The 27677-nt window shown below is 50.4% G+C and overlaps 1 protein-coding gene across 4 annotated transcripts in view; it reads left to right on the forward strand.

Moving 5' to 3' along the window:
• Positions 1-270: 270 nt before the first annotated feature.
• LOC113923897 (phospholysine phosphohistidine inorganic pyrophosphate phosphatase) overlaps positions 271-27677 on the forward strand; it is a 127697-nt gene continuing 100290 nt past the window's right edge. For all 4 annotated transcript variants that reach the window (XM_027597150.2, XM_027597153.2, XM_027597151.2 and 1 more), the window contains exons 1-2: positions 271-463; positions 24149-24336. In XM_027597150.2, the coding sequence (XP_027452951.1) occupies positions 339-463; positions 24149-24336 (313 nt within the window). In that variant the 5' untranslated portion in view covers positions 271-338. The remainder of the gene's footprint in view (positions 464-24148; positions 24337-27677) is intronic.

Below are 27677 nucleotides of genomic sequence, written 5' to 3' on the forward strand. Positions count from 1 at the left end.
TTGTCTTGATTTGCCTTGCTCTGGTTTTTAAGGGGGTTGACTATTTCCCAGGGGCTTGTTTTTTGCTCTTCCTGCCTTTTGTCCACAGAGCTCTCCTATGGAGATGGCTCCGATTTCGGGGGTGTGTGACCCGGAAATGGAGAGGCGGCAGCCAGGGGTCCGGGGGTTTGCGCCCCGCCGTTCCGGGTTTACACCCGGCCCACCCCGCTGGCCCCGCCCCGCCCCGCCGGACTGTACCGTCCAGGACTACACTTCCCAGGCGCCTCTGCGCGGCGAGCCTGTCCGCCGTTCTCAGCCGGGTGTTGGGACGCGGAGTCTGAGGCCCACGGCAGAGCACGATGGCCGCGTGGGGCGAGCGGCTGGCCGGCGTGCGCGGGGTGCTGCTCGACATCTCGGGCGTGCTGTACGATGGCGGTGAGGACGGCGGCACGCCGATCCCTGGCTCCGTGGAGGCGGTGGCGAGGTGAGTGGGCCGCGGTGGGCGCAAGGCTCGGCGCTGAGCTGGGTCCCACCGGCGGTTTCTGGCCCCTGCCGGGGGTGGGGGCGGACGGGGGCGGAGCTGCGGCTCTGGCCCCGCCCCCCGTGCTGGGACCCCCACCCCCAGCCCCCCACCCCGGGCCGGACCCCGCCGCCGCACCCGCCGCTGAGCGTAGGGCCTGTGCTGGTCCGAGGTTCGCTGTCCCAGCGGGCAGCCCCTGCCTTCCTGCGGCCGCTGAGCGCTTGGGATAAGGCTGGTCTGAACCGAGTTGTGCGGTTAGTGTACAGTCCACGCCGGATTTCGAAGACTTAGTGACAAAAACGTAAAGAGCTCTTTGTGTTGCTTTATAGGGATTACATGTGGAAGTGATAATAGTTTGAATATATTAGGTCAAATAAAATATATTAAATAGATTCCACCTGTTTTTTACATTTTAATGTAGTTACCGGAAAACTTTAAATTATGTATGTGCTGGCATCATTTGCTTGGGGGTGGAGAGGAGGGGGAGGGCGTTTTGTCCACCAAATCTTGAGCACAGAAAACCACGCAAGGAACACGGTTGGCGCTCCTGGACCCTCCGCTTTGTAGTTGCCATTGGCACGACAGGCCAGTGCTGCCATGATTTTGATGGGCAGCCAGGAAGGGCTAATTGCCCAGGACTTGGCTTCCCAGATTCACTGGTTGGAGGACCCTGGGTTAGTGGCTTGACCTCACTAGGACTCAATTTACCTACCTCTAGATGGCAATTAAGTGAGCCTCTTGGTCCTTCTCAGGGAGCCCACCCTACCAGTCTGTACAGGAGCCAAACTGTCCTGTGTAGCAAAGTTGGAGGTGTTTGAGAGGCCAGGAACTCAGAAAAGGGAGACATGACCACAAGGAGTGCATGTGAAGGGCATCCCAGACCTAGGAGACTCCCCACGGCCCTGGGAGCTTCATTTCCTAAAGTCCAGGTTTAAGCTCTGCTCTTCGCTTTAGTCTTTCTTTACCCCAAAGCTTCAGACAAACTCTGTCATGACCAGGAACATTATGTGATGGCACTTTATGGTGTCAAGAACATTATGGGAATGCAGCAGAGGGCGCTGGCTATATTTTGGGGTTAAGTGAACCTAGTATGGCGAAGCATGAGGCCACAGTCTCGGAGCCGTGACTGAGGCAGACAAGTCTTCATGGGGCTCATGTCTGCAAGGGAAATGGACAGTAAACTTGGATGCAGACGAGTAAACGCAAGATTTGCTGAAAAAGCGACAGAGGGGAGGTTGGACTTCTCTAAGGAGAAGGCATTGGACTCAACCAGAGGGTACAAAGGGCCACCTGGGAGAAGGAGCAGAGGAAGTGCATTACAGCTAGAGGGAACAGCGGTTGCAAAGGCCCAGCAGCAGAAGAGAGCCTGGCACGTTCGTGTTCACGGAACCAAAGAGGAGGAGCATGGCTATAGTGGGGACTTGTTGCGGAGATGTGCCTGGATTTTATCCTGAGTGCAAGTGGGAAGTCACTGAAGATTTTAGGCGGGAGTGTCATGTGATCTGATTTATGTTTTAAAGAACTTGAAACGTAAAAAGCAAAACTGTTTAAGTACCAAATGAAAACAGGAGAGATTTCCTTTGAAATCTTAGAGTAGAGGACCTTTATAATTATGCCCCCAAATCTAGAGATCAACAGCAAAAAAAAACCCAAAAAACAAAAAACAGCAGCCTAAGAGAAAAATGCCCAAGAGATACAAACAATCAGTTCACAAGGAAGAAAAGGTAAATGACCTCTAAGCATAGGAAAGATGCTCAGCCTTACTTAGGTAAGAGAAATGCAAATCAAAACTATGCCAAGGTGCCATTTTTCATCAATACGAGAAAACTGGCAAAAATGCACAACTTTGAGCATGCGTTCTCTTGGTGAGAGAGTGTGGAGACAGACCCTGTCAGACATTGCTTGTGGAAGATACATTTGGCATTATCTCTCACCAGTTCCACTTCTGGAAATTGCCTTGCCTCATACATGAGAAAGGACATCAGTGCGAGGTCATTCATGAAAGTAACTTTTGGAAATAGGAAAACACTGGAAACAGCTCAAACACCCACTAATAGGGGAGTGTCATGGTCCATCCGACTGTGCAGGGGAACACCATGCAGCAGAAAGAGGAATGAGTGTGCCTGTCATATAGAGGTATTGTCTGAAGACAGGAAAGCACAGAACAGGCTGTGCGGTGTCTGTCTTTTGGGTGGAAAAGGCAGAAATGAGGGCCTGTGTTCCTGCTGCTGTGTTTGCTTAAGGAAGCTGAGGGAAGAGCTTCACTGTTTGAAGAGCTAGGGGGCGGACAATTGGGGAGCGCTGGGGGGTTGATTCTTCACTGTCCAGCTTTGTGTATTAACTTTTTTTTAACCTTTTTGAACCATGTGAATGTATCTCCCATTTGAAAATTTGAATTGCAAGTACTTTGTGAGGATCATATGTCAGTAAAGCTGGAAAAAAGGTACCTCACCAAAAAAAAAAAAAAATTACAAATATTTTAAGATAGCTCTAGTTGCAAAGTGGGGAACGGCCTGGCAGTGGGGCAGACAGCAGGGCTCAAGAGAGGAAGCAGGGAAAGCAGTTAGGAGAGCATTGTGTGGTCCAGAGAGAGATGGTGGGGCATGGACCAGGGAGTTGGCAAGAAGGGAGTGAATGAAAGAGATGTTTTGGAAGTAGGACCAGGAGGACCTGCTGATACAGTGAGTATTGTGGGGGCCAGGGAGAAGAAGAGATAAAGAATGGCTCCGAGTGTCGGACTAGAGCACCAGAAAGGATAGAGGGGGTGGGAAGGGGTGCAGGGCAGGTGTTCTGATAGCTCATGATGTATGTCAAGTTCTTGGCCCAGTGCTAAGTGCAGGATAGACCCCATGACAGCACGGTATACGTATATACATATATACGTTTATTTATTTAAGTTATGGAATTTTTTATTGAAGTATATATACAATCTTATATTAGTTTCAGGTGGATAGCATATTGATTCAGCAATTCTATACATTAGTCAGTGCTCACCATGATGAATGGAGCCACCAACAGCCACCAAACAACATTATTACAATATTATTGACTATATTCCCTGTATTTCTTTTTTTTTTTTAAGATTTTATTTATTTGACAGAGACACACACAGCAAGAGAGGGAACACAGGCAGGGGGAGTGGGAGAGGGAGAAGCAGGCTCCCCGCTGAGCAGGGAGCCTCACATGGGGCCCAATCCTAGGACTCTGGGACCGTGACCCGAGCCGAAGGCAAATGCTTAACGACTGAGCCGCCCAGGTGCCCCTATTCCCTGTATTTCTGGGCAGGCGAGGCTGCTCTCAGAGGCTGCCTATTCTTTGCTAGGTATTCATGCTTTCCTCGCACTGTCTTATGTGGTCCCGTGACAGTCTGGGGTGGGGAGGGGCTGTGCCTTGCCTTTATCAGTTGAAGCCACTGCAGCTCGGGGCTTGCCAAGGTCTCCGCTGGGATGGCCCAGGGACCATGGGGATCCAAGTCGGCCTGACTCCCAACCGCTGTGCCCGAGCCATACTTCGAGTCCTTTGTGGGCGGAGTGGGTATTGAGAAAGGTCAGGGGCTTCCAGCAGCCTGTCCTGAGTCATGCTCCCACCCTGACACAGACCTGCCCAACAAATGCATGCGCAGATCGCAGGGTGTGGCAGTAAGGAGGGGGTCTCTGGCCTGATCACCTGTGTGGGTTCCGCACCGGCGCCTTCCCACCCATCCCCAGGAGGGTTTTGTTTTGATTTACTTTAACTCAGGCTGATTTAAGTAGCTGGGATGTCTCTGGTAACAGCTATAGTGTAGAAATCTAACAGCTGTATAACAGCAGTCTTAAAATACATCAGAGCCAGTTTTGTGGCTGAGAGGGGGATTTCCCTCTCCAGGGCATGTGGGATTATTTTCGGTGAGGGGACATAGTGCTACTTATCCTGGGAGATTTTATCATCGCGCTGCCCAGGGGCCTGGAGAACTAATGGCCTCGTCCCTCTGAAACCTCCCGGGTTCCCAGGCCACAGGACCAAGTCCCCATGCCTCCTCCTAGTCCACCAGGGCCTTCTCAGGTGAGCTCCGTGGCCCCTTGTCCACCCCCTTGCTCACTTCATCCCATTGCTCCCAGTCGCAAAGACTCCTGGGTACGGTTTTCACTGATGAGCCCCTTTGTGGCCAAGCACCCACCGAGCCTGGGCCCACCCACACCCTGGTGGCTCTCTGGACATCCTTTTCTCTTGGGCTCTTCAGTCCGGCCTCCAGTGGCCCACTGATCACACTCAGGCCTTCCTTGTGGGTGGCCCTGGGCAGGTACGAAGCCCAGCATCCAGACGCTCAGTGGTAGTGAGTGTGGTGCTGGAAGCTTCCCCCTGCTTTTGGAGCTTTCCATGGGGATGTTTCACACGTGGGGGAAACCCCCGTTTTGTAGCAGCTGAGCCAAGCCCGGACTCTCCTAGGAACCTTTTAAGGGACAGGTCCTGCCTGCCAAGGTGAAGAACACTGTGTGTTTGGCTGCTTTCTACAGTGTTTGTAGCCGCTAGAGTGGTTTCTTTACACCCTGCACTCTGTGGCCTCCTTGATATGCGAGGCTCACTTTGATGTCTGAGGAGCTCAACGGAAGTCCCTGGGGTGAGGGCAGCTGCAGAGGGACAAGCATGATGGGGAGGGGACGAGGTCCTGGGGGACTGGTCACCCCGTGGCAGCTCCCCAGCGCTGCTGGGAAACCCTGGAGGGGGTGGCTCCCTGCTTTTCTTCCTACACTTTCTGTAGTGTTATGTCATCCCCAGGTTTTCTGAAAGGTTCCCACCGTTTTGGGGACATGGAGCACATGCGGAGGATAAACCCTGCTTTCCGGAACCATGTGGACCACAGTCATAGCGGACACGGTGATTGAGGGGCCCTGTTGGGTCCTGCCTGGGTGCTTCCCAACCCCCCCAGGTAGGGATTTCAGGCCGCTTTTCAAAGTGATGGAGGTGCAGAGATTCAGCAACTGGCAGAAGTGAAAAAGGTGGATGGGCCAGGTTAACCCCTGGGTTCCTGTGACCTGGGGACCTGTGACTCCAAGGCCTCCGTGTCCCTCCCAGCACCACGCTGCCTCCAGTACAGGCATTTGCTCCTTCATGCACTCCCACCCAACAAGTGTTTACTGAGCACTTCCAAACTGCCAGAACCCTCGGCCGTGATCGAGGCAGAGGGAAGTCCCAGCCCCTCTTGAAGCTGAGGGTTCAGTTGGGAGAATCGGCGTAATGTAAATAGCGCCTGGAAAGGCCCATGTCCCATGGCGGGGGGTGGGGAGGGTGGGGAGACCTAGCTGGCAGGGAGCCGGGGAGCTGGGGTGGGGGAACATAGCCTTGCAGGCCCGCTGCGGTGTATGCTGGGATCTGCAGATGTCATCTGGGCAAGGAGTGTCCCCGATGGAACCAAAGGCCCAGGCTTCGCAGGCCACACCAGCTTCTTCCTGGAGCTGCTGGGGACGGTGCTGCGAGCTCTCTCACTGCTCTAGGATTTGTGGGCGGGCGTGGTAATGGGACATCTGTAACCAGCCCGGGGTGCCCCCAACAGGCCCTTTATTGGAGCCCATTCTTGGGCATTTGGGTTCTCGGAGGGGAGCCATTCAGAGGCAGGGCCTGGCCCAGCGGGAGCTGCAGGGGCTGGCCCAGGGGCTGGCCAGCACAAAGGAGAGCCCTAGAGCCATCTGCATGTGAAAGGCAGGTGGGCATTTACTGCATCCTGTCTCAGGCCACTAAAGCACATCTGCTGGCCCAGCCTTTTTGTGGCCAGCGGAAGGAAGCAGGCCTCAGCCCAGGGTCGCTTTATAAAGCAATTCCCACCCAGGACTGCCAGACCCACAACCCATCCTTCCAGGTGGGGCCTCTCAAGCCCCGGGGTGCCCCGGAAACCCTGGGACCCTGTTGACACTGAGGCCCCTCCCAGCAGATTTTAGAGCAGCGACGGACGGAGCCAGGGGCACCTTGTTGGAAGTCGCCAGCCTGCAGACCTTAGGCCCTCCCCTCCTCAATGCTGGGCCACCCTGGCAGCATCTGGGCCTAGGAGTGGCTATACTAAGAGCTGCTAGGGACGGAGGGACAGTCGGGAGCCTCATCCCATCCTGCCGGAGGAGTTCCCTGGGGATATTGGAGGGGGCAGCTGCTTGTTTGCGCTTGTTTGAGCTTGTTTAGGCCAACAGGAGCTTTCCTCGCTCAGGCCAGACCTAGGACAAAGTGTGCTAGGACAAGACGGCTCCCTCCTTGTGAACAGTCCTGACCAGGGCCTGGAGGTATGGAGTAGAGTCCAAACCCTTTTGTCACCAGCCCTGGGCCATGCGTTCTCCCAGGGTGAAACCGTGGCTCCTCCCACACCCCTTCCTCTCGGTTTCCCCAAAGCACAGAGGACTTGAAGGCGCAATGCTTCCCTTTCCTGATATCACACCCTCCTCGCCTTCTGCCCCACATTCCTGCCTCCACCTTGGTGCTCACAGGTCACTGGAGCCCGAGTCCCTGCAGATCCCGAGCCAGGACTTTCCAACCTTCTGTAGCCTCAGAGCATTTATCCCCCAAATGAATCTGCGGTAGGAACACCGCCCCCCATTAAAAAAATAAATAAAAGAACGATGTTTGACAAATGTATAGTTTCTCTGTTCAAATCTATAACTGATGATGAAGCCAGTCAGTGAAAATGATCAAAGCGTTTTGATGAATAACAATATTGAAGTCAGGGCCAGTGGCCGGCCCAACAGTTTATTTTATTTTATTACTTTTTAAAGATTTTATTTATGTGTGAGAGAGGTTGAGCAGGGGGAGGAGCAGACTCCCCACCGAGCAGGAAACCCAACGTGGGGCTCGGTCCCACCACCCTGAGATCATGACCTGAGCCTAAGTCAGACGCTTAACCTGCTGCACCACTGAGGTGCCCCAACAGCTCCACAGGTTATATGTTTTTAGTTTCGTGTGTGAGTGGCTGGGAAACAAGCTGAATGTCTATCAGGAGAAGAGGAGGGAATAAATTACAGTTCATCCAGACTGTATAGTGTTCTGAAGCTGTTTGATGTTGACATTAGTTTATGTCACATGAATGTTGTATATAGTCCATAAAAGATGTTCTAGGGGCGCCTGGGTGGCTCAGTCATTAAGTGTCTGCCTTTGGCTCAGGTCATGATCCCAGGGTCCTGGGATCAAGCCCCGCATCGGGCTACCTGCCCAGCGGGAAGCCTGCTTCTCCCTCCCACTCCCCCCTGCTTGTGCTCTCTCTCTTGCTGTGTCTCTCTCTGTCAAATAAATAAGTAAAATCTTAAAAAAAAAAAAAAAGATGTTCTAGAATAATGTGTATAAAATACCATTTTTGTCCAAAAAGGTAAGGGAGACCCGACAATCCACATGTATCGGAGGTAGAGCAGTAGAATCGTGCACCTGACCCACACAGAGGGAAACAGGGATGTTGGATGGGTGCATGAGGCCGCACCGGACAAGAGCTGTTTCTCGGGCTCTCAGCACGGGCGGGCAAGGTCACCATATGGAAATCAAGGGCAACCAGGCTGGTGGTTCTGGAACAGAGTTAATGGTTCACCCCAACCATGCCGCCTCTGGTAGGAAGCCCCTGAGATTAGGAGGTTATTGTGGCATGGGTTACTCGGGAGGCTCACAAAAGGAGTTGTGACCACCCCCCACCCCGCCCCTAACACCCCAAGAATGTACAGAAAAGCCATATTGGCAAACCCAGCCTGAACCCTGCCTGTAGTGGTGTGCAGGGCAATTTCCCATGACCGTGGGGCTGATAGGATTCTGCCCACGTGTAGAGAGGGAACCAGAGACTCAGAGAGTCTGGCTTAAGGGTGCCTCGCCGGGAAAGAGATTGGGGCCGGTGTGCTCCCCAAAACAGGTGCTGCTTCCTACCTGTCACCTAAAAGAATGCAGGTGTCAGCTCTTGTAGGTGAGGGCCTGGGTTTTGAGTCCCCAACTCTGTCCTGTGATTGTGATGTGGTCTTGGGCAGGTTTCATAGCTTTTTTGTGCCTCAGTTTCCCACGGGCATCACCGGGGGTAAGTTAAGTGGGATATTTTCTCTTAAACTACCATTTTACTTGTGCCACCTCTAGGAGCTAAAGGAGCATTTTGTGGCTTGAACAGTCAGATAATGGGGAAGAGGTGGTTCTTTTGCAAATATGAAGAGTCTTTTGGTTGTTGAACTTGGAGCTGATTCAACCCGAAATCACTCAGCTCTGCCCAGGTTGTATTTTTCACGTTTGTATACATTTTCATGGGGCCAGTTCATAATAAAGGGTTCTTTTCTGTGCTCTGCCCCTGGATGAGGCACTCAGCCCCTCTGAACCCCAGGTCCTCATCCCTAAATGGGGATAGAGACCTGTCTCCCTGATTGTCTTGAGAAGTCACTATGAGCCTGGGGGGGTGCACTGGGGGGCTAGGGAAGGTGCTGGCAGCCAGTGCCTGGGAGCTGTGGCTACCATTGGGGTTCCTTCTGTCCCAGGTGCCCCAGGATTTTTGCCCCAGCCTCCCTTGGCTGGATTGAACTTTGCCTTCTTTCTTAATGGTGCTCTCTGGGCTCCCTACCTCCTGGCCCCTCCTGGCCCTGGTTCACTGGGCATGTGGCTTCCTGTCAGACTGCCTGCCTTGAGGGCCCAGATGTCCCCAGCCCAGGCTTGACAGAGGTGTGGTTGGCACAGTTGCTGCCCGCGTCTTCACTGGCATTTACTGAGTATTTGCAGCGTGCTGGGTGCTTCTGATAATGGTTTGTAAGTGTCGTCTTCATGACAGCCGATCAAGTAGCGGCTGTTAGTGTCCCGTTTTATAGATGTGCGAACCGAGGTTGGAGAGGGTCAGGTCAGAAGCCTCAGGCACACAGAGGTGGCGGAGGTACAATAGGCGTGTCGCTTTCTGAGTCAGGCTGTCACCTCCTGCCACCTGGCTCTGGGTGTGCCTGGTCTCTGTCCCCTGCAGCTCCTGGCCCGGACCAGCCTGTGATGGCACTCAGGGACGACTGGCTGGTGAATGGTTCTGCAAGGTTAGGGAGTGGTCCGAAGAACCCACAGCACCTCAGCGTATGCCCTTGCATCAGGCACCTTGCATCCCTCTGAACCCCAGTCCCCTGCTTTGTGAAATGAGCCCTTGGTGGAATGCTATCCAAGCTCTCTTCCGGTTTCTAGATTCCCTGCACTTGATTTTATTTATTTTTTTTATAATTTTTTATTGCTATGTTAATCACCATACATTACATCATTAGTTTTTGATGTAGTGTTCCATGATTCATTGTTTGTGCACAACACCCAGTGCTCCATGCAGAATGTGCCCTCTTTAATACCCATCACCAGGCCAACCCATCCCCCCACCCCCCTCCCCTCTAGAACCCTCAGTTTGTTTTTCAGAGTCCATCGTCTCTAATGGATCGTCTCCCCCTCCGACTTACTCCCCTTCATTCTTCCCCTCCTGCTATCTTCTTCTTTTTTTTTTCTTAACATATATTGCATTTGTTTCAAAAACTACAGATCCGTGATTCATCAGTCTTGTACAGTTCACAGTGCTCACCATAGCACATACCCTCCCCAATGTCTATCACCCAGCCACCCCATCCCTCCCACCCCCCACCACTCCAGCAACCCTCAGTTTGTTTCCTGAGATTAAGAATTCCTCATATCAGTGAGGTCATAGGATACATGTCTTTCTCTGATTGACCTATTTCACTCAGCATAACACCCTCCAGTTCCATCCACGTCGTTGCAAATGGCAAGATCTCATTCCTTTTGATGGCTGCATAAGATTCCATTGTGTATATATACCACATCTTCTTTATCCATTCATCTGTCGATGGACATCTTGGCTCTTTCCACAGTTTGGCTATTGTGGACATTGCTGCTATAAACATTGGGGTGCACGTACCCCTTCGGATCCCTACATTTGTATCTTTGGGGTAAATACCCAGTAGTGCAATTGCTGGATCGTATGGTAGCTCTATTTTCAACTGTTTGAGGAACCTCCATACTGTTTTCCAGAGGGGTTGCACCAGCTTGCATTCCCACCAACAGTGTAGGAGGGTTTCCCTTTCTCCGCATCCCCGCCAACATCTGTCGTTTCCTGACTTGTTAATTTTAGCCATTCTGACGGGTGTGAGGTGGTATCTCATTGAGGTTTTCATTTGGATTTCCCTGGTGCCGAGCAACGTGGAGCACTTTTTCATGTGTCTGTTGGCCATTTGGGTGTCTTCTTTGGAAAAATGTCTGTTCATGTCTTCTGCCCATTTCTTGATTGGATTCTTTGTTCTTTGGGTGTTGAGTTTGATAAGTTCTTTATAGATTTTGGAGACTAGCCCTTTATCCGATATGTCATTTGCAAATATTTTCTCCCATTCTGTCGGTTGTCTTTTGGTTTTGTGGACTGTTTCTTTTGCTGTGCAAAAGCTTTTTATCTTGATGAAATCCCAATAGTTCATTTTTGCGCTTGCTTCCCTTGCCTTTGGTGATGTTTCTAGGAAGAAGTTGCTGTGGCTGAGGTCAAAGAGGTTGCTGCCTGTGTTCTCCTTTAGGATTTTGATGGACTCCTGTCTCACGTTTAGGTCTTTCAACCATTTGGAGTCTATTTTTGTGTGTGGTGTAAGGAAATGGTCCAGTGTCATTCTTCTGCATGTGGCTGTCCAATTTTCCCAACACCATTTGTTGAAGAGACTGTCTTTTTTCCATTGGACATTCTTTCCTGCTTTGTCAAAGATGAGTTGACCATAGAGTTGAGGGTCCATTTCTGGGCTCTCGATTCTGTTCCATTGATCTATGTGTCTGTTTTTGTGCCAGTACCATACTGTCTTGATGATAGCTTTGTAATAGAGCTGGAAGTCCGGAATTGTGATGCCGCCAGCTTTGCTTTTCTTTTTCAGTATTCCTCTGGCTATTCGGGGTCTCTTCTGGTTCCATACAAATTTTAGGATTCTTTGTTCCATTTCTTAGAAAAAAGTGGATGGTGTTTTGATGGGGATTGCATTGAATGTGTAGGTTGCTCTAGGTAGCATTGACATCTTCACAATGTTTGTTCTTCCAGTCCATGAGCATGGAACGTTTTTCCATTTCTTTGTGTCTTCTTCAATTTCTTTCCTGAGTATTTTATAGTTTTCTGAGTACAGATGCTTTGCCTCTTTGGTTAAATTTATTCCTAGGTATCCTATGGTTTTGGGTGCAATTGTAAATGGGATCGACTCCTTGATTTGTCTCTCTTCTGTCTTGTTGTTGGTGTATAGGAATGCCACTGATTTCTGTGCATTGATTTTATATCCTGCTACTTTACTGAATTCCTGTATGAGTTCTAGCAGTTTTGGGGTGGAGTCTTTTGGGTTTTCCACATACAGTATCATATCATCTGCAAAGAGTGAGAGTTTGACTTCCTCTTTGCCTATTTGGATGCCTTTGATTTCTTTTTGTTGTCTGATCGCTGTGGCTAGGACTTCTAATACTATGTTGAATAGCAGTGGTGAGAGTGGACATCCCTGCCGCGTTCCTGACCTTAGGGGAAAAGCTCTCAGCTTTTCCCCATTGAGAATGATATTCACTGTAGGTTTTTCATAGATGGCTTTTATGATATTGAGGTAGGTACCCTCTATCCCTATACTCTGAAGAGTTTTGATCAAGAAAGGATGCTGTACTTTGTCAAATGCTTTTTCTGCATCTATTGAGAGGATCATATGATTCTTGTTCTTTCTTTTGTTAATGTATTGTATCACATTGATTTGCAGATGTTGAACCAGCCTTGCAGCCCAGGGATAAATCCCACTTGGTCATGGTGAATAATCCTTTTAATGTACTGTTGGATCCTATTGGCTAGTATTTTGGTGAGAATTTTTGCATTCATGTTCATCAAGGATATTGGTCTGTAATTCTCCTTTTTGATGGGGTCTTTGTCTGGTTTTGGGATCAAGGTAATGGTGGCCTCATAAAATGAGTTTGGAAGTTTTCCTTCCATTTCTATCTTTTTGGAACAGTTTCAGGAGAATAGGTATTAATTCTTCTTTAAATGTCCGATAGAATTCCCCTGGGAAGCCATCTGGCCCTGGGCTTTTGTTTCGTGGGAGATTTTTGATGACTGCTTCAATTTCCTTAGTGGTTATAGGTCTGTTCAGGTTTTCTATTTCTTCCTGGTTCAATTTTGGTAGTTGATACATCTCTAGGAATGCACCCATTTCTTCCAGGTTATCTAATTTGCTGGCATAGAGTTGCTCATAATATGTTCTTATAATTGTTTGTGTTTCTCTGGTGTTGGTTGTGATCTCTCCTCTTTCATTCATGATTTTGTTGATTTGGGTCATTTCTCTTTTCTTTTTGATAAGTCTGGCCAGGGGTTTATCAATCTTGTTAATTCTTTCAAAGAACCAGCTCCTAGTTTTGTTGATCTGTTCTACTGTTCTTTTGGTTTCTAGTTCATTGATTTCTGCTCTGATCTCTATTATTTCTCTTCTGCTGGGTTTAGGTTTTATTTGCTGTTCTTTCTCCGGCTCCTTTAGGTGTAGGGTTAGGTTGTGTATTTGAGACCTTTCTTGTTTCTTGAGAAAGGCTTGTATTGCTATATACTTTTCTCTCAGGACTGCCTTTGCTGTATCCCAAAGATTTTGAACAGTTGTGTTTTCTTTTTTTTTTTTTAAAGATTTTATTTATTTATTTGAGAGAGAGAGAGAACGAGAGATAGAAAGCACGAGAGGGAAGAGGGTCAGAGGGAGAAGCAGACTCCCTGCTGAGCAGGAAGCCTGATGTGGGACTCGATCCCGGGACTCCAGGATCATGACCTGAGCCGAAGGCAGTCGCTTAACCAACTGAGCCACCCAGGCGCCCGAACAGTTGTGTTTTCATTTTCATTGGTTTCCATGAATTTTTTTAATTCTTCTTTAATTTCCTGGTTGACCCATTCATTCTTTAGTAGGATGCTCTTTAGCCTCCATGTATTTGAGTTCTTTCCGACTTTCCTCTCGTGATTGAGTTCTAGTTTCAAAGCACTGTGGTCTGAAAATATGCAGGGAATAATCCCAATCTTTTGGTACCGGTTGAGACCTGATTTGTGACCTAGGATGTGATCGATTCTGGATAATGTTCCATGGGCACTAGAGAAGAATGTGTATTCCGTTGCTTTGGGATGGAATGTTCTGAATATGTCTGTGAAGTCCATTTGGTCCAGTGTGTCATTTAAAGTCTTTATTTCCTTGTTGATCTTTTGCTTAGATGATCTGTCCATTTCAGTTAGGGGGGTGTTAAAGTCCCCCAGTATTATTGTATTGTTGTCAATATTTTTCTTTGCTTTTGTTATTAATTGCCTTATATAATTGGCTGCTCCCATGTTAGGGGCATAGATATTTACAATTGTTAGATCTTCTTGTTGGATAGACCCTTTAAGTAGGATATAGTGTCCTTCTTCATCTCTTATTACAGTCTTTGTTTTAAAATCTAATTTGTCTGATATAAGGATTGCCACCCCAGCTTTCTTTTGGTGTCCATTAGCATGGTAAATGGTTTTCCACCCCCTCACTTTCAATCTGGGGGTGTCTTTGGGTCTAAAATGAGTCTCTTGCGGACAGCATATGGATGGGTCTTGTTTTTTAATCCAATCTGATAGCCTGTGTCTTTTGATTGGGGCATTGAGCCCATTTACATTCAGGGTAACTATTGAAAGGTATCAATTTAGTGCCATTGTATTGCCTGTAAGGTGACTGTTACTGTATATTGTCTGTGTTCCTTTCTGATCTATGCTGCTTTTAGGCTCTCTCTTTGCTTAGAGGACCTCTTTCAATATTTCTTGGAGGGCTGGTTTTGTGTTTGCAAATTCCTTTAGTTTTTGTTTGTCCTGGAAGCTTTTTATCTCTCCTTCTATTTTCAATGATAGCCTAGCTGGATATAGTATTCTTGGCTGCATATTTTTCTCGTTTAGTGCTCTGAAGATATCATGCCAGTCCTTTCTGGCCTGCCAGGTCTCTGTGGATAGGTCTGTTGCCAATCTAATGTTTCTACCATTGTAGGTGACATATCTCTTCTCCCGAGCTGCTTTCAGGATTTTCTTTGTCTCTGAGACTCGTAAGTTTTACTATTAGATGTCGGGGTGTTGACCTATTTTTATTGATTTTGAGAGGGCTTCTCTGTGCCTCCTGTATTTTGATGCCTGTTTCCTTCCCCACATTAGGGAAGTTCTCTGCTATTGTTTGCTCCAATATACCTTCTGCCCCTCTCTCTCTTTCTTCTTCTTCTGGGATCCCAATTATTCTAATGTTTCGTTTTATCGTATCGCTTCTCTCGAATTCTGCCCTCGTGATCCTGTAGTTGTTTATCTCTCTTTTTCTCAGCCTCTTTATTTTCCATCATTTGGTTTTCTATATCGCTGATTCTCTCTTCTGCCTCATTTATCCTAGCAGTTAGTGCCCCCATTTTTGATTGCACCTCATCAATAGCCTTTTTGATTTTGACTTGGTTAGATTTTAGTTCTTTTATTTCTCCAGAAAGGGTTTCTCTAATAACTTCCACACTTTTTTCAAGCCCAGCTAGTATCTTCAAAATCATGATTCTGAACTCTAGGTCTGACATCGTACTAATGTCCGTATTGAGTAGGTCCCTGGCAGACGGTACTACCTCTTGTTCTTTTTGCTGAGGTGATTTTTTTCATCTTGTCATTTTGTCCAGAGGAGAACAGATGAATGAGAGAACAGAATGCTAACAGGTTAACAACGTCTCCAGTAAATATACTCTATACAAATCAGAAAAGACCTGAAACCAGGGGACAAGAAAGGGAAAGAAAGAAGAGGAAAAAAAAAAAAGGAAAAAGAGAAAGATAAAAACAAACAAAAACAGAACAAAACAACCAAAACAGAATATGATCAAATATGATCAGGTTAGTGCATAGATCAGTGCCACACACTAGCTTTGGGGCATATTTTGGTCTGTTAGAAGAAAGTGCCTGCTAAAATTTTAAAGGAAGAAAGACTTATATATGTACAAAATAAGGGTTGATACAATGAAGGGATGGAAGATGACTGTAAAGATGAAAAATATAAAAGATTTTATAAAAGGAATTGATAAGAAGTAGTTTTTAAAAAGAAAGAAGAAGATTTAAAAAGAAAAAGGAAAAAGAAAAAGAAAAAAAAAGGGAGAGAATGTGATCAGGCAGGAGACTAGAACAAAGCCATACACTAGGGATTTAGGGTATATTTTGATCTGTTAGAAGAAATTGTATCTCAAAATTTTAAAGAGAGAACAACTTATATATATATATATGCCAAAAATAAGGGTAACAACTATGAAGGGATAAAAATATGACTCTAAAAATGAAAAAAAAAATATTTTTTTAAAAAGGGATTGATAAGATGTTTGAAAAAGGGAAAAAGAAAAATTCAAAAAAACAGTTAAAAAAATTAACTTTGAAAAACTAATGAATCATAGTAAAAAAAGCCATGAATTCTATGTGCAGTATTCCCCTAGCGCTGGAGTTCTCCCGTTCTCCTTGATCGGTAAACTTGGTCTTGGCTTGCTGGCTGTTCGTGCTGATCTTCTGGGGGAGGGGCCTGTTGCCGTGGTTCCCAGATGTCTTTGCTGGAGGCGGAATTGCCCCGCCCTTGTCGGTCCAGGCTAAGCAAGCTGCTCGGGTTTGCTCTCAGGAGCTTTTGTTCCCTGCAAGCTCTCGGTACAGCTTTGGAGGACAAGGGTGAAAATGGTGGCCTCCCAATCTCCACCTGGAGGAGCCGAGAACTCGGGGCCCCGCTCCTCAGTGCGCCCCCAGAGAAAAGCGGTCACTCCCGTGTCCCCGGTCTCCGGCCGCACTCCGTGCTCACCCGGCCTGTGACCGAGCGTTTCTATCTCGGGCACCCGACCCCGTGTGGAGTCTCCAAACCCAGCAGATCCCTGCGGTGCGCTCCCGCGCCGCTCCTCCCGGGGGAGGGAGGGGAGTCTCCCCAGATCTGCTGCTCGCTGGGTCCCTGCTGGAGGAGCAGTGGCCCGACTGGGCCGCGGATCACAGTTTATGGCCACCCCGAGCTGCGAGCCCGCGCCTCGGCTCCGTCTCTGCAGCCGGCTTCCCGGCTCCGATACCTGGGAGCTCTGCCGCACTCAGGCTCCCCCGGTCTTTCTGTGACCCCGAGGGTCCTGAGACCACACTGTCCCGCGAGGATTCCACCCCCCGCTTAGCCACTGCAGCGACGTCCCTCAGCGGAGCCGACTTCTAAAAGGTCCGATTTTGTGCTCCGCGGCTCTATCACTTGCCAGAAGCGGCCGACGGAGGCCCCCTCCCCCGCCGTCTATCCTCCCGAATATCGCCTCGGATTCACTTCTCCGCACGTCCTGCCTTCCAGAAAGTGGTCGCTTTTCTGTTCAGAGAGTTGTTACTCTTCTTATCTTCGATCTCCTGGTGAGTTCGTAGGTGTTCAGAATGGTTTGATCCCAATTCAGCTGAATTCCTGAGACCAGATGAAATCCAGGTCTCCTACTCCTCTGCCATCTTGCTCCCTCCCTGCACTTGATTTTAAGTTGTGTTTATTAATAAATAGCACACTGATGTCTGTGGCAGCATGCCCCTTTGGTCTGAGCTCTGAGGTTCTGCCAGGTCAGAGAGAACATGCTGGATGGCAGGTGAAGCGGTCACAGGCACAGGGAGGAGGTACCTCATGTTTCGTAAGGGCCCTGGCTTTGGAGCCTGCCCAATGTCTATGTGACCTCATCGCTGTTCTCTGAGTTCACTGGCCAGCCGGCCCGACTGAGAGGCCCAGCCAGGGTCTGGCCATGTGCGTCACCTTGCCCCTTGTTCTTTCTCTTCTCTCTGCCCAGACTTTGGACTCCGTTTCTTGCCTGGGCTCTGACGACACGGTGATGTGCATGGCTGCCCACAGAATGTCAGATGGAGAATGGGGAGGGACCCTAAGGTGGGGGAGCAACTGGCTGTCAGCCTAGCTGAAAGCTCTGGTGGATCAGTGGAAGGAAGGGGGAGGTGCAGTGAGCCCAGCCCAAGCTACTGGCAGAAGCTGTTACAGGTGCCCCTTGGCGTTCCCGGTCCGATGGTGATACCAGCATGTGGGACGGCTCACAGCATGAGCAGTTCTGGAGGGCAGAAGACCAGGCACTGCTGTTACCCCATTTCATGGCTGGGACTGTGGGGCCCCAAGAGTCTGGCCTCTGGGTGCCTGGCATTCGCAGGGTGCAAGTGCAGGACCCCAGCTGGGAGGCCAGACCCTATTCTCATGGCAAAAGCCCTTCCACTGCTGCTCCAGCCGCAAGGCGCCTCCCTGACCCCAGCTGATGCCCATCACTGGGGCCCACGGGGACCTGGGCTGGGTCCGTCCCTGAGTCAACATGGGCACCTCTTGGTACGTGCGAATGACCATGTTGTCCTGCACACAAAATGCAGGACCGATGGCATAGCTGTCCCTGCTTCACTCACGAGCTCCTGTTTGACCTTCTGTTAAAAAAAAAAAAAAAAGAAAAATCGGTTCTTAGAGCAAATAAGTACTTTGCAGGATTCACCTCTTCCAGATGTGTGTTTTCAGTCTCTGTGGCTTCCAAGAGAGACAGCGGCTGGCACGGCCACAGAGCCCTGCTAAGGCTCCTGTCTGGGATGGCGTCTGGGGGCCATTAGGGCGACTGAGACCGACGTTCGCTGAGGGTCTTGGCCAGGCTCTGCTGCCCGCGTTCCGGTCACAACAGCCCCCTGAGGTGTCGTGAATGTCCTTTCTCTCTCTGAGGAAACTGAGGCATAGTTTATTTATCTGCTGCTATTCCCCTTTTAGTAGTAACAGGAACCCCCCACTCCACCGGGGCACGTCTTGAGTTGTGGCCCCAGGGGCAGAGCAGGCTGAGGCAGGAATGCGGGGACTCTCCCTCTGCACCCCTCAATTCCCCTCTCCTCCTGGTGTGTTTCTCCTGTGTCCTGGCAGATGTTCTCAGCTGGGACGTAGTGAGCGCTCATTGTGTGCCAGGCCCGTGCAGGGACGTCGCAGGTCTTGCTGGAGCCTTGCAATGTGAGACAGGTGCTGTGACCATCCCCATTTTACAGATGAGGAGACTGTGGCACAGAGAGAAGGGATAGCTCGCTGAAGGTCCCACAGTCATTAGGTGGCAGAGCTGGGACCCCGTTCACAGTCATCAGACTCCAAAGTGCCTCCTTATCACCACGGGGCCACCTGGCCTGCTGCTTGGCAGTAGAACGTCTTTCGGGCACGTCTGTTCCATCTGTTCCATCTGTAGCCTGCATAAAGGAGTGACTCACTCTGGCACCTTGTGCGTAGGCTCAGCCTTCCTTTACCGATCCAGACCGTCCAGCTCCATTGTGCTTTCTCCTCTGGAATCCTCTAGAAACTTTGCATCAGAAGGATTAGAGACAGATGCAGGAGCAGTGGTGAAGCAGTATTGCCCAGGGGTGGGATTAGCTGTGAACATGGGGTTTCTTCCTGAGGTTCTCTGGATCCAGGAACAATGTGGTTCCTTTACCAGGTGGGCCCATCAGATCTGGAATTCGGATTAGTTAGGGACTTCCCACAGAAAGGCATTGCCACGCTACAGGGGTGTGAAAGCTGAGCCGAAGATGGGCTCTGCCTGGTCAGACTGGGGATGGGGGCCCCGGGGTGGGGGGCTTCCTGGAGGAAGGGAGGTGTGAAACAGGCCTTGAAGGATGACTGAGATCGGGCTCTAGGGGAGGGTGCAGCAGACTCTGGGTGACTGGAGGCCTCCCTGGGTCACACGAAGGTGACAGCTTCCCAAGGGCGGGGTGGGGGGGAGTGAGGAGGGAGGATGGGCCCAGTCAGGAGGGCCTTGTCTGGGGCAGCCTTCTTGCCCCCCTTGGGTGGCCTCCCCTCCCAGCCCCTCCGTGGCGAGCCAGAGAGGGCAGCGGGCTGTGGAGCTCTGCCAAGGTCGGTCAGGATGTCCAGCAATCACCCTAGTGCTCTACCTGCTACCGAGCCATAATGAGAGGGTTTCCATTATTTTCGGGTGAGTGCCCCTGGCAGATGCCGACAGCCAGCAGATGTGTGAGGTCCGAGGTGATTTGCAAGGGACCAGTTCATGTGATGCACAATAATTGCACCAGGCGACGTTGTCACTCAGAGGCTTGTCCTGGCCTGCCGGGATGAGGTAAAGGTCAGTTCAAAAATCCGGTATGGCTGCAGGAAGTGGGGGCAAATCCAACTCTCGTGGGACTCCTGGGGAGGGGGCAGCGGGCTGAGGTGGGGGCTGGTGTCTCAGGGGCAGTCTGGGCCGAGCCCCACTCTGGGATGCCAGGGCCCTGCCGGAGGACACCGGTTCCGGCCTTTTTGAGTTTTGGTGGAGTGGGGAGAACACAGCCTGGCCTGGAGCTGGGCCCAGCCTGAAGCTGAAATCCTTTACGTTTGTTTTCCTGGGAAGATGCAGGCAGGCTATGCTGAAGTCCGAGGCCAGGCCGTGCTGGGGCTTCCCTGACGTTCTGAAGCCTTGCAGTCCTGGGCCCCTGAGGCCAAATCTGTGACGTCTGCAGCAGACCCACCAGGAGATGCTGAGGATTTGGTTCTCTGGCTGTCTCGTCTGTTTGCACTGCCGCAACAGAAAACCACAGGCCGGGGGGCCTAACAGCAGACGTTTATCGGGGAGCCCAGATCTGGTGCCAGCAGGGTCCATTTCTGGTAAAAGTTCTCTTCCTGGCTTCTGGGGCCCGCTGTCCTCACATTGTCTCTGCGTAGCGGAGAGAGATCTCTGTCGGAAAAGGACACTAATCCCTATCCTCTCATAACCCCACCTTTATGACCTCACTTAGCCCTCATTACTTCCTTAGGGCTTCGACATAGGGATCTGTTGGGGGGGGCGGGACACAGCTCAGTCCACGAGTGCCTACCCCCCCCACCCCCCTCGCATGCACCTGGGCTGCTGGGTCTTGCCTGGGGGTGCCGCGCTCCCCTTATTGGAAACATGCAGGCCTGCACTCGCCAGTGCGTAGCTGCCCCCGCAGGGTCGGTTCACAGCCTGTGGGCTCTGCTGCTTACAAGCTGTCCGACTTTATTGGTCTCTGCCCCTCAGAGCCTCCGCTTTGTCATCTCTAGAATGGGGACAGTGGTTCTGGTCTCTTGGCGCATTGCTCAGTCAGCTCATACTCAGTGCTGCCTTCACACCAGGCGCCCAGCCCGGGGACATATGTAGGGAATAAAGCATGTGGTTCTGGGCCAAATCAGATCATAGAAACTGAGCTCTGAGGCAGGGCTCAGTGTAACACTGTATTCATGCTTTACTCTGTTAATAACCCACACTTTTATTATTTCAGTGATTACGAGAAACAGAGAGGGGACCTGGGACTTGTCCCAAATGCTCGGAAAGGGGGTGCTGTCGGTAGGGGGGTGGGAAGGATGAACAGACCCACAGGGAGGGGACTTGCCAAACATTTTGCACTAGATTTTTTTCAGGGACTGATTTGATCCTAAAACCAGTACTTTGATTTTAAAGCATATGTTTTATGAACTTCGGTGGGTATTTCAGAGGAGACCCGTGGCTGAAGTGTCCCGAAGTGAGTTGTGTTATTTACTCATTTGTCACCGGCATTTGAAGTCTCGTCCTGAATAGCAGATGTGAGGCACTGTCACACTGATTGTTCACTGTTCTGAGAAGGTCACATCATAATTCATTAGCAATAATTAGTCCCCTGACACCCCTGCACTTCTTCACTCAATTGCTCCATTAACTTGGGTGCGAATCACACATTCCAGGCGCCAATCAATGAAGATCTGTCCATAATGCACAAGGTGATGCTATTAGTTACAACATATTAACTGCCTAATTTAAAAAATACAAAAGCTGTCTTTATGAAGGGCAATTAACCACTAGGCGTAATTGATCATTCATAACCCTCTGATTAGGAAAGACAAATATTAAGAAAGGACTGAACCACCTGGGCTGTTGGTTAAGACATGGTTAGCCTCGAGGTGTGTGTTCACTCTGTTGTTGGTCGATCTACAGATTTCTTTTCAAGTGGCACCTGTCAGCTCCAGTGCATGGAGGGTCAGGAGGCTCGTCATAATGTGGGAGCACCTGCCTGTTTCCGACGGGGCTGCAGGCTCGGGACACCCTTGGGTACGGCAGTAGGCTGTGTGGTCGGTGTGGTTCTAAGGAAGGGTCCCTCTCACGGGCTGTCATTTGGATTTTGCATCCCTCAGTCATTCAGCAAATGGGAGCCTGCTGTGTTCCAGCCCTGTGTGAAGCAGGGATGCCGAGGAGCATGGACCAGACGTCATTGCTGATGTCATGGAGCACGTAGGTCTGGAAGAGAGACAGTAAACAAAGATATAAGTCAGATGATTGGAGATATTGGTGAACGTTTAAAGAAAGAAAAATAAAGCCAGAGGTAGGATAAGGACAGCGTCACACAGGGTGGAGAGGGGGACATTGGACAGGCCTGCCACCTTTTCCCAGTTCTGTTATCGCCAAGGAGCGTTGCATGTGGAGCTCCCTCCATCCCGGGATGGAACAGATTGCCTGAGGCATCCCTGCCCGCTCAGTGACACTCCTCTCCAGCCTCATTTTCTGGCTCAGCTTCCATATACCTAAGGCTGCTGGAAGATTCTGAACCTGACCAGGTCCTAGGAGGGCGGGGCCTACCCTGCACCTGCTCCTCCCTCTGCTCCGCCCACCCTTCCCTGGCCATCTTGTCAGCTCTGCACGATTCCCGTTGGACCTGGCTCTTCGGGGAAGGCTTTTCCGAGACCCCATCCTGGGATGACACCTTTCCCCGCCTGTGGCTTTGGAGGGTAGCTATGGTGCTGACTCCATATCAGTTCCAAGATCCGTACTGGGGTCAAGTAGGACTTAGCACATATCCCTAGCGCCTCAGATCCAGGAAGAGAAACAGAAGGTACTCGACCTTCTGAGATTCAATGTCCTCACTCGTAAGGCGGAATAAAAGTATGTTACCGCTAGGGTTGAGATAGAGTTTTTAGTTGGGGGTCTCACTTATTTGCCCAAATGGAGGTTGATTGCATGTCCATAGTTATGAGTAACTGGGTCTACTCTTTGTGTTATCTCTGCACGTGAGCACAAAATTGGAGCACTTATCTCTCGTACATGTGTATTGATAAATACTAAATGATAAATTATGCATTTAACACTGGATCAAATGTTAATACAATTTACATTCCAAAAAATGTAAAACTTGAAAGGATGGCTGAAAAGTAAAGATGTCTTCCTGCGCGTTTGGAGACCACTGACATGGATGTGTTTAGAGACCTGTTTACGAACAGTGTGAGGTAGCGATTAGTGCCCTCGGTTAATTTTCCTAGGGTTTCCCAGGCCTCCTGGCTTGTAGCCTGGTGTCTTTTTCACGACCCCACGCTGCGGCTCTGCGCAGATGCTGAGTAGGACTGCCGTCTTGCCGTGGCTTGTCCAGGGAGGGCTGTGTGTTCTGGGCCCGGGCCCGCGGGGACATCCGCCATCACATTGGACCCCTTACTTGTGGGCTCAGCTGTGCCAGCCTCTTTTCCTGTGCAGCCCGAGTCCATTCTTCCCTCTGCTGGGTGCTGTTTCTTTGCCCCCTGGCCTGCATCTGTCTCTTCATCCTGTTCCAGTCCTTCAGAGCACCTCCCTGTTCACAATCACAAATCCCTCTTGCTTTGCGAAGTTTCTCTCCCACCCGCCGGGCCTGTGGCTCCAGCTGGGAGCCTGCCTGTGGTCAAGGTTACAGTTCTGTGCGCTGGCCCCCAGCCAGGCACTTAGTAGGTGCTCAGTAACTATTTGTGGGAGGGTTGGATGTTATTGCATTTGGGACCTCTTTAGGTGTCCACCTTGTGGCTCTGTATTCCAAGACCCTGCCCAAGCACAGCCAGGATGCAGCAGGTGTCCTGGGAGCTCAGGAGAGAAGAATGTGAGTACAACTGGCCGGCCACAGCACTGAGCTTAACGCTGGGCTTGCAGGGCCTCCCTGGGTCCTGTCCGTCCATCCCGGGATCGTCCCTGTACCTGATGACGGTCTGGCAAACTTTTCTTCAGTGACAGCAATGAGAAGACACACCTGAGCTTGGTCCCTCAGCCTTTGCACTTTAGGGGAAATATGAATCTGGAGTTAGTTAGGCACCCGTAGCTCACATGCAGAGAGGAAATGCTGATCATGGTGGAATGGTCCAGAGAAATTGCTGAGGACGTTCACGAGAGACCTCTAGCCAGGCCAAGTGGGATGGAGTGGTGGAGGGGAGATATCTGGTGGGTCTTGGGAGGTGGGAGAATTGGCACGTATAGAGAGGCACCGTGTCCCAGGCAGAAGGAGGGGAAATGTGTCCCAGGTGGAGGGAGTAGGGACATGTCCCAGGAGAGGGAACAGAGATGTGTCCCAGGTGGGAGGGAGTGGAGATGTGTCCCAGGTAGAAGGAGTGAAGGAAATGTGTCCCAGGTGAAGGGTGTGGAGATGTGTCTCAGATGAAGTGGGGGGTGTCCCAGGCAGAGAGAGTGGGGACAGAGACGTGTCCCAGCTGGAGGGAGTGGGGACATGTCCCTGGCAACAGGCTCAGTGAGGATGGAAAGGAGGCTTGTGGGGCAGGGTCGGGGTTCCCTGGAAGGGGTCAGCTCCAGCTCAGCAACCCCATCCAGACCCCGGGGTCAGCCGAGGCCGGCCTCAGGGAGCCATGGTGTTCTAGCCCCTGCTGGCTGTCCTGATTGCCCTTGGGAGGTAACCTTCCATGAAGGCCCCATGCTCCGAGTGCTGACAGCACCCTCTGCCTGTCGTGTTCCCACTTCCAGACTGAAGCTCTCGAAGCTGAAGGTGAGGTTCTGCACCAATGATTCGCAGAAGTCCCGGAGAGACCTGGTGGGGCTGCTTCAACGCCAGGGCTTCGACATTTCCGAGGGCGAGGTCACCTCCCCGGCCCCAGCCACCTCCCTGATCCTGAAGGAGCGAGGCCTGCGGCCACACCTGCTTATTCATGATGGTAGGCCTGCTGGGCCCTGGGCTTGGTGGGGGGCCAAGGTGTCTCCTTTCCAGGTGGGGCTGAGGGACGGTGTCCCTCTCACCTGGGCCAAACCACTGGGGAGGACATGAACACTTGGCTCATGGGCCTGTGGGGTGGAAACCTCGTGGGCTTCCTGCTGGGGACCAGGCCCGTTCCATCCCTGGCTGAGTACCAGAGGATCTTTAGAGGAGGTTCCGGATGGAACGGTTTTCGCAGAGGAAAACCCTGAGCCTGATTTCTTTGATCTAGAATGGACCAAGGGGGCAGGGAATTGTCATAGGGGCAAAATTTTAGCTTCTCGGGTTTGTGGGGCGGTGTGCGGGGGAGGAAGGGAAGGAGGATGAGGGGCTAGATTGAAGTCCATAGGTTGTGTCTGCCACCCCCCATCCCCTCCACTCCCCCTACCTCCTCTGTCCCCCTTCCCCAACCCTGAACCTGAACTCTATCTGTGAAAACCAGCCCTGCTTTCTGGCAAGTGGCCCAAGGTTTACATCCTGATCTTTGTCTGAATGCAAGGAAAGAGCCCTTTTGACCCTCTGTGGAGAGTTTTTCTGGAAAGAAGTGGAAGGAGCAGTATTATCTGGTGCCTTCTGAATATTTAAAAAGAAGAAACATAAGCACTGCTTCAGAATTCAGGACACTTCCCTGTCGTTGCACTGAGCCCTCTTTCTTCCCCTGCACCGGGTATTTTTATTTACAAACCACTGGCAGAAGCAAGCATACTTTTCTGCCTCCCGGCAGGAGTGGGGCCCCCCAGAGGTTGAGGGTGCTCCCTGAAAGGCCTGAGTGTCAAATCCATAGCTCTGGAGCCAGTTGAGGGCAATATGCCCAGCCTTTAGAAATCCTCTTTCTCAAAATCCTTCCTCTGTGATCTGGGATCTCTGCCAGTGTCTTTAGAACAGGTCCTCAAAGAAAGAGAATAACTTAAGAAAGAAAATCCCCACCCGTGGGGCAAAGGGAGGAATGGGGGTGGAATGAGCTGGGAAGGGGAGGGAAATTCAGTGTTTGCCTTGAAGGGGGCATTAATCGATATTAGAGCTTGAGCAGGCTGGAGGGGAAGCCAGATGCGCTCCTGCATCTGTTTTCCATAAATATGCCTGTTTTCAGACTTGGAATCTTTTTCCAAGTTTTATGTTCGATGAATTCCACCCGCCCCAACATTTTTTTATGAAATTTGCAAACATACAGCAAAGCTAAAGGACTTCTACTTGAAATATTTGTATGCTCATCACCTGACTTTACCAGTGACATTTTACTATATTTTCTTCATTATGTCTACCCATCTTTCTGTCCATCTTTTCATCTTATCTTTTTTTCTTAAGATTTATTTATTTATTTGAGAGAGAGAATGAGAGAGACAGGGAGAGAGTGCTTGTGTGGCAGGGAGGAGGGGCAGGGAGAGGGAGAGAGGAACTCTAAGCAGACTCCGAGCTGAGCGCAGAGCCCAACGCAGGGCTGGATCCCACAACCTTGAGATCATGACCTGAGCCAAAATCAAGAGTCAGACGCTTAATCAACTATGCCATCTAGGTGCCCCATTATTTTATCTTTTTGATGCATTTCAAGGTAAATAGCAGACATTGGTACACATCTCCAAAACACTTCAGCACATCATTAACTAGAGTTCAGCACCTGTTTACATTTTTTTCTTTTGATGTAAAATTTATGTACAATGAAATGCAAAAATCTCAGGTGTACTTCTGCTGAGTTTTGACAGGTGCACATGTCTGTGTATCCCGAACCCCTATTGTGATACGATCTAGAACTTTACCGGCACCCTGAAAGTTCCCTCACGTGCTGTCTGGTCAGTCCCCATCCCCTACCCTCTTGGAGGCACCCGCTATTTTGATTTGTTTCATCGTGAATAAGTTTGCCTCGTTTAGATTTTTATATAAATAGTATCATGCTGCATCTAGTTGTGTTAGCGGCTCTCCAGACCACCTTCAAGCTTGACGATTTGCTGGAAGGACTCACAGGGCCCAGAAAAGCTGTCAGACTCAGTTATAGTTTATCACGGTGAAAGAACATGGATTGAACTCGACAAAGGGAGGAGAGGTGTGGGCGAACTCCAGGAGAATCCGGGCGTGACCTTCCAGCGGTCATCGTCCGTGGAGTTGCCCTGAGACGCACTTAATTCTCCCATCCAAGATGTGTGACCATACCTGCGATGTGTCGTCACCCAGAGAAGCTCACTGGAGCCTTGTGTCGGGTTTTGAGTAGGGGTTGGTCAGGTAGGCACGCAGCGCCTATGGACTCACCTTGGCTACTCAGTCTCCGGCCTCCCAGGGCCTCAGGCTTACAAAAACACTCTCTCTCTTTTTTTTTTTTTTTAAGATTTTATTTATTTGAGAGAGAGGGAGCGTGTGCGAGAGCATGAGCAGGGGGAGGAGCAGAGGGAGGGGGAGAAGCAGACTCCCCACTGAGCGCAGAGCCCGACCTGGGGCTCGATCCCAGGACCCTGAGATCATGACCTGAGCTGAAGGCAGATGCTTAACCGACTGAGCCACCCAGGTGCCCTGAGGACCACCTTTCTTTGGAATCTGCAGGGTCTGAGCAGCCCCAACATACTGTTGTTGAGATGTACCTGTATGGTTGCAGGTATCAGTAGGGTTTTTTTCTTTTTTGTTGCAGAGTGCTATTCCATTAAGTGAATATACCACGCTTTGTCCATTCCCCTGTTGAAGGACACCTGACTGTTTCCGACTTTAGGCTATTAGGGAGGAAATCTGCTACGAATGTTTCTGTGCAGTTCTTTTGGGTAAATACCTAGGAGTGGAATTGCTGGGTCAGACGGTAGGTGGCTGCTCAGTTTTATCAGAAACAGCTAGCCGTTCCCCAGAGGGCTGTGTCATTTCACATTCCCGCCAGGCAGCTCTCAGAGCCGCTCTGCTTCCCCACCCGCACTTGGCAGTGTCAGTCTTTTTAATTCTTGCTATTCTGGCAGGTTGGAAGTGATATCATGTGGTTACTTCCATTTTTTTAATCCAGCAAAGTCAATATCTAATACCAAGATAGGTGAGAGTCTGTTTCGTCCTAGGAACTGAAGGCATAAGGCCGACAACTCAGTTTAACCTTGCAGTGCTCAGTTTTAATTTAAAATTGGGGCGGGCAGGGGCGCCTGGGTGGCTCAGTCAGTTAAGCGTCTGCCTCCGGCTCAGGTCATGATCCGGGGCTTCTGAGATCGAGCCCCGCATCGCAGGGAGTCTACTTCTCGCTCTGCCTGCCGCTCCCCCTGCTTGTGCTCTCTCTCTCTCTGACAAAGAAATAAAGTCTTTAAAAATAAAATAAAATAGGGGAGGGCAGAGAAGGCAAAGGAGGAA

Source organism: Zalophus californianus, chromosome 15 (assembly GCF_009762305.2).
Source record: "Zalophus californianus isolate mZalCal1 chromosome 15, mZalCal1.pri.v2, whole genome shotgun sequence".
Classification (NCBI taxonomy): domain Eukaryota; kingdom Metazoa; phylum Chordata; class Mammalia; order Carnivora; family Otariidae; genus Zalophus; species Zalophus californianus.